We start from the raw sequence: 7,500 nt of genomic DNA, 5'->3' as shown, positions 1-7,500 counted from the left end.
AAATAAAAAAATTTAAATTATATCTTAACCCGTTTTTCCCTTTAAAAAAAAAAAATTTGTTTGTGATAAAAATTTGGTTTTTTTTGGGGTTTTTTGTTTGGGGTTTTTAAAATTTTTTGAATAATTGGGGAATAAATTTAGGGGCAAAACTGATTTGGTGAATATGTTTGGTGGTTCCTTTTAGTGCATTCGTTTTCCCCCACCCCAAAAAAAAAAAAAACAAAACCCCAAAAAAAAAAAAAAAAAAAATAAGTTAAATTTTGAACCCCAAGGAGGAAAGGGGGAGAGAAAGAAAAGGGGAAAAGGGGAAAAAAAGAAGGAGGAAAGAAGAGGGGCAACCCCCCCCCCCCCCCCTTTTTCTTTCTTCTCTCTTTCCAATTCTTATTTTTTTTTTTTTTTTTAAAGGGTTTGTGGTAATTTTCTATCTGGGCGGCGTCTTTTCCCCCCGGGGGGGTTTTTTTTGGGGGGGGTGAAGGTTTTTTTTTTTTGGTTTTTTATTTTTCCCGTAATTTCAAAAAGACTTCTTTTTTATAATTTTATAGAAAAATTTTTTTTTTCTTTTTTTAGAAAAATTAAAAAAAGGAGGTTTTTCTTCATTTTAATTTTGGTTTTAAAAGGGGGGGGGTTATTTGGGGGGTTGTAATTTGGATATCGTTTTCATTTTTTGGTGCGGAAAAACAAAAATTTTTAAAAAACCCAAGGGTTTTTTTTCATTGTTGTTTTTGGTTTTTCCCTATTTTTAAAAGATTTTTTTTTTAAATTTGTTAAATTCCACACCCCAAAACCCCCCCTTTTTTTAAACTTTCAAAACCCTAACAACAAAAAACTGTCACGTTTTTATACTATTTGGGGCCATAGCAATCCGAACATGAGTTTATTTTACAAATAATTTCCCGTGGCCCCCCCCAAACTTTCCTTTTAAAAAAAAATTTAAAAAATTTTTTTATTTTTTCCAAAAAAAAAAAAAAAAAAAAGAAAAAAATTTTTTTTTTTTTTTGGGGGGGTTTTTGGGGGGTTGGGGTTTTTTTTTTAAAAAAGGGGATTTAAAAAAAGGGGAGGGGGGGGGGTTTTTCGACACATATATATTATATGTGTGTAGGACAAAAGAGGAAAGTGCATTCAGAGTATGTATGATTATGTAAAAAAATGCACTAACAGCTTATATCAAATGTACAACAGGAGTATAGCAAACTGGTGAATGCCCAGTATCATTCTCTCTCTCTCTCTCTCTCTCTCAATCTTTTTTTTAAATTTTTTTTTTTAAAGAATTGGTGATTGAAATACTTAATCATGGAAGACACCGTACCTTTATTTTTCACGATGCATAATGAGCTGTTTATTCTTTTATTGAACTGATAGACACGCCATAGCTGCACATTCTGCTGTTCGGTGTGTACGATATTGGCTTATATTGATGCAAATGGATGAAACTTGCATACGCTTTAAAACTTATAGAATGCTGTTCGAATGTTGGAGAAAAGATAAAAAAAAAGAGGGTAACTTTGTCTGTTCGAAAGTGTGGCGAAGTGTGGTTACTTAAACCAAGGTGTGGGTAGCATAAACGATTTTGTTAAAATTTTTCGTCATCATCCACCCGTCTCAATACACTCACGTGCGCGTGCGCGCGCGCACGCACACACACACACACACACACACACACACACACACACACACACGCAAGTCAAACTCAAAATGCCTTGGTTCATTGGAACATATACATATATATTGTATACAATGAGTATACTTAATCCACATTATCCGCCCCCCACCATACGCAGACACACACACACACACACACACACACACACACACACACACACACACACACACACACACACACACACACACACACACACATTCATATCCATACACACACACACACACACACACACACACACACACATTGTACACAATCAGTTGATATTTCACCCACATCACCCGTCCCCCGCCACACACACGCACACTCATTCCAATCAGTAACCTCCAGATGATGAGTTAATTGTCACAAAATCACCTGTCAATTCGTGTCATACCGTTACTGTCTTTGTTTACCTTCGACTGGCGATAACAATTCTTAACAACAAAACAACAACAACAACAACAACAACAACACACACACACACACACACACACACACACACACACACACACACACACACACACACACACACACACACACACACACACACACACATAAATAAAAAGGTCATCAATAAAAGTGTTGAAAAATGAAATAAAAACACCTAGCACAACTTTCCAACATTAAGAAAGTAGTAAGAAAAGTTGTATCAGCGACAAACACCTCCTCCGCCATTATAGAATCTTTTTAAAACTGCTTACACTGGGAAAAAAACAGAAGACATAAAGAACGAAATTTAACGAACGATGGAAATTTCATTTTACCACGGTATTGAGAAAAGCACAGTAACAAGAATGCTTTTCCCCACCCAGCCCTGGGGTTCAAAATTGAGAATGTATAGCACGAGAAAAAACAGAGAGAGAATATTGAAAGAAGAAGAAGAAGAAGAGAAGAGAAGAAGAAGAAGAAGAGAGAGAGAGAGAGAGAGCGAGAGAGAGAGAGAGAGAGAGAGAAAGAGAGAGAGAGAGATGTGTGTGTGGGGGGGTGTATATGAAATGAATAAAGAAGATAAAAGATGAGAGAGAGAGAGAGAGAGAGAGAGAGAGAGAGAGAGGTGGGGGTAGGGGGAACAAACAAAAAAATGCTCGATGGGACAATTTGAATAGTAAGGGACAGAACCATTTTTTCATGTATGATTAGACCCAACTCGAGTTTTGTCCCTTAGGACATCAAACTATTTTCTCGCCGATGGCTCTGGTCCAGTTACTGTGACAGATGAATTTCGATGAACTCCACTTTGTTCTCGTTTTCTTTTCTCTGTGTGTTTAATCAACCCATAGATTGATATAAGTTTACATTTGGGCCAACAGCAAAGTGAGAGCTGTATTATCAATGGTTTCTCCAGTCAATGGGAAATCATTTACAGCTTAGTCTTTTGTGAAGGACTATGACTCTCAAACTAGGAGGCAAAATTGCACTGGCTCTTAGTGCTGCAGCCTTGTGGGCTAGTTGGCCTTTGGGAACCATCCAAACGCCGACTGTCCTAAAAACCCTCTTGGCCGAGAGAGTGGGGATGTAACTTGGGCAAGACACTCTCCACTATAATCAAATTCTAGCACAAATAGTCGGAACAGCAGTTGCCTCCTCTGCTACACCCATTCTCCTTAGCGTAGTGTACGATCAAAAGACACCCACTTCCACAAGTTTATGGGTTCCACGATTCATGCAAGGAGAATCATCACAGTCTAAAGACTTCCCAAAAGCTGCCATAAAAAAAAACACAACAAAAACAAAACAAATCTTATAATAAAACAGTTGTAACTTGAACAATTGGATTTTTTTTATTTCCTTTTTTTTCTTTTCTTTTTTCCTTTTTTCTACTTCAAGTCACACACTGTGGAGCTTGCCAGTTGCTGCGCTGTCAAAGAGAGGTGGGATGGGGGTGGGGGTGGGGGGGAAAGGGGGGGGGAGGGAGGGTTGCATGCTTCCCAGTCACAGCTCCCCCCCCATCCCCTATTCCCTCTGTCTTTCTTGCAGTTTCATTTTCAGTTTCAGTTTCCCAAGGAGGAGGCACCACTGCGTTCGGATCAATCGATACACGCGACACAACCACCACATCTGCATGGTGTGTGCTTGACCAGCAGCTTGACCCTACGCGCTTTGTCAGGCCTTGAGTGCATGCATGAATGCGTGCATTCACACACACACACACACACACACACACACACACACACACACACACACACACACACAGAGGTTATTTTTTGTTGTTGTTGTTCTTTTTTTTTCTCTGAGTGCACTAAGTACATTACTTTGGTAATGACAACACTTATGTCGCCAGGTTGGTTTTTTTGTTTTTGTTTTTGTTCTTTTTTTTTTCTCTGAGTGCACTAAGTACGTTCTGCGAACGTGACCTCGATTTATCGTCTCACGCAAATGATCAGACACTGTTTGATTTTTATAGACAAACTTCGAAGAAAGGGCGAGATCGTGATTGGAACAAAGACCCTCACGTGCACAGTATTAGCAGATAAGCGTCTTAACCATTCTTTTCTCCATTCCTCAGCGTTCTCAGCACGCCTTCTTCAGGACCCTCTGTTGACAGTCCAGCTGTTGTTGGTGACCACGGAGGAGGAGAAGAAGGAGGAGGTGGGGGCCTGGCTGTAGCACCTCCTGGCCCCGGGCAGGCAGGACACCAGGACCAGCAACTTCCGCCTGACCTTGGGGTGGGAGATGGAGTAGAGTACAGGGTTCAGGGCCGTGGAGGTTTTGGCCACCACGCTGGGCAGCACAGAGGTCATGACCGTCACCTCCGCCGCCCCTCCCTGGCCGAACAGCCCCAGGAGGCAGACGACGAGGAAGGGGGTCCAGGTGAGGAGGAAGGCCAGGACGATGCCCAGGATGATCCCCGCCGTCTTGAGGTCCGCCTGGAAGCGGCCCGGACCCCGCCTCCGCCGCGCGCCCACCGACACGATGGCGGAGGTCTGGCGGAGCGAGCAGTGCGTGCTACGCACCGTGAGCCAGATCCCCGAATAGGAGAAGAGGATGAGACTCAGCGGCAGCACGAAGTTCCCGATCGTGACGGACAGGATGAACGACACGTTGCCCCGGGTCCTCGTGAAGAAGTCGAAGGTGCATGTGGTTCCGATCCCGTCCAGCACGTAGCTGCCCCAGCCCAGCACGGGCGCCAAGGCCCAGGCGAGGGAGTAGAGCCACACGCCCAGCACAGCGAGGAGCGTGAAGCGGGAGGGGCCCCGGGGGTGGGTGGTGAGGCGGTGGGTGACGGCACGGTAGCGGTCCAGGGAGATGACGGCCAGAGTGTTGATGGTCACCAGGCCTGCTGCCGCCGTCAGTACCCCGTAGGTCTGGCACACTGCGAGGGGGTGGGGTGGGAGGTGGAGGGGAGAGACAGAGAGGAGACATCAGCATCGTCATTGTCGTCATCTACTTAGTGGTAGTGATGGGCGTTATTACCGACATCAGCATGATGAATGAATGTATGAATGAATGATATAGATACTTATACAGCCGCCTATTCTTGGTCGTTGACCAAGCTCAAAGCGCTTTACAAACACGGGGTCATTTCCACAACCAGGCTGCCTACCTGGGTAGAGCCGACTGACGGCTGCCATTGGGCGCTCATCATTCGTTTCCTGTGTCATTCAATTAGATTTCAGGCACGCACACTTACCTACACACTCAGACATGTAACATTTTGCGTGCATGACCCATTTGTTTATTTACTCCGCCATGTAGGCGGCCATTCTCCGTTTTCGGGGCTGTTGGGTATGCTGGGTATGTTCTTGTTTCTTTAACTCACCGAACGCTGACATGGATTACAGGATTTTTAACGTGCGTATGTGATCTTCTGCATGCGTATACACACGAAGGGGGTTCAGGCACATCATGATCATCATCATTGTCACCGTTATCATCATCATCATCGCCATAATTACCATCACCAGTGTCACCATTATCATAATGTCGTAACCACATGTCACTATTCGTCATCATTGCCATATACCGTCTCCGTCGTTATCATCATCATCATCATCGTTATCATCATCATCATCATCACCACCAGCACCACCATCATCGTCATCATATCGTCGTCGATGTCGTCATCGTCATCATGATTATTACCAACACCGGTGACACCACCATCACCATCATTATAACGCCATAGCCATCATTTTTCGTCCTCATAATCATCATCATCGTCGTCATCATCATCAATACCACCACAACCACCAACATAGTATCGTCGTCGTCATCGTCATCACAGCCATAATCACCATAACTAGTGTCACAACCATCATCATCATCATCATCATCATCATCATTATTGCCATCGCAACCACTATTCGACATCGTTGATCATCACCATGGTCATCTTCGTCGCCGTCATCATCCACAACACGATCACCATAGCATAAAAAACAAGAGAGGCAAGGCCTTCAAGACTCACTTGTGATACACTTAAAAAACCCCAAGCTTTTTATGTATTGAGTATAATTTCAAAATGTAATGTTTAAGATGAGAAAGATCAGTTTAAAGCAAATTAACTCCCCTAGCATTAATTACAGAGTAATTTCCCTTTTTTACTATGTACACCAAAACGTTTGCAAAATAAATAAAACTTCCATGCTTTGCAAAAGAAGTTCCTGTTTGAACAAAAAATGATAGTAATGACTGCTCTTGTTGTTGGGTCAGAATATCAGATCAAAGTGCCAAGTTTAGAGAATACAAAAAATATAAATATAACAGTAAATGCAGTTTGCATATAATTAGGCTTCATTTTCATTTTTTTGTGCCCATCCCAGAGGTGCAATGTTGTTTTAAACAAGATGACTGGAAAGAACTGAATTTTTCCTATTTTTATGCCTAATTTGGTGTCAACTGACAAAGTATTTGCATAGAAAATGTCAATGTTAAAGTTTACCACGGACACACAGACACACACACACAGACACACACACACACACACACACAGACAACCGAACACCGGGTTAAAACATAGACTCACTTTGTTTACACAAGTGAGTCAAAAACTACCAACAACAACAGGTAACTGCTGTCTAGAAAGACCCTTCTGACCACGGATCATACACGTTAAAGCATTGTGTACTGGGCGCAGCGCTTACAAATAAACCACACAGAGCTTGAAATAATAGGGGCGGGGGCGGGGGTGGAGGTGGAACAGCAAACAACACTAGGAGAAAACACACAGGGCAGATCAGTCAGAAAAACTGTCAGGTTCTGGAGTTCAAAACCTGTCAAAATGACGAATGTTCACTCTCCCGGGCGGAGCTTTTATATGAAAAAGAGAGAGAGAGAGAGAGAGAGAGAGAGAAGAAAACATACATACTTGGATTGGACGCTCGAGTCATTTTGTCTTTATTGTGTTACACTCCCCCCCACCCCCGCTTTCTCTATTGTTCTTTTTTTTTTAAAGGTTGTGTGTTTTTCTTTTTTTTTTGGGGGGGGGGGGGAGGGGCAGATTGGGGCTGAAGTGTTTCCAAATCATCGCACATTTTCATGGCTTAAAACTGACCTAGTGGTTGAGAGTTTGGTTTTGGTTTCATGCTGACTTTGAGATACGTCATTTTATGTTGTTGCCCCCCCCCCCCCCCCTCCCCCCCGCAACCCCCCCGCCCCCCCGACCCCGGCCCCCCACGCCTCCCGTGTCAAAAGACCTTTCTTGGCGATGATAAGAAACAGATTCGATTTCCAGTGTACAATGTCCGCTCTCTCTCTCTCTCTCTCTCTCTCTCTTCTAAGACGGTATGTGTCTGTCTCTGTCTCTGTCTCTCTTCTAAGACGGTATGTCAGTGCTTGGCATTAATTTTCTCCACCTTCATCTCACCATAAATAATTTATACCCCCTGACCCCCCCCCTCCCCCCCACCCCACACCTCCCA

The 7,500-nt window shown here is 43.3% G+C and overlaps 1 protein-coding gene across 1 annotated transcript in view; it reads right to left on the bottom strand.

Moving 5' to 3' along the window:
- Nucleotides 1–4,164: 4,164 nt before the first annotated feature.
- Nucleotides 4,165–7,500, bottom strand: part of LOC143291840 (rhodopsin-like) — a 13,414-nt gene continuing 10,078 nt past the window's right edge. Inside the window, exon 3 of the mRNA XM_076601958.1 lies at nt 4,165–4,952. Coding sequence (XP_076458073.1) covers nt 4,165–4,952 — 788 coding nt within the window. The remainder of the gene's footprint in view (nt 4,953–7,500) is intronic.

Source organism: Babylonia areolata, chromosome 18 (genome assembly GCF_041734735.1).
Source record: "Babylonia areolata isolate BAREFJ2019XMU chromosome 18, ASM4173473v1, whole genome shotgun sequence".
In the NCBI taxonomy this organism is placed as follows: domain Eukaryota; kingdom Metazoa; phylum Mollusca; class Gastropoda; order Neogastropoda; family Buccinidae; genus Babylonia; species Babylonia areolata.
This window is presented reverse-complemented; position numbering and strand designations above follow the sequence as displayed.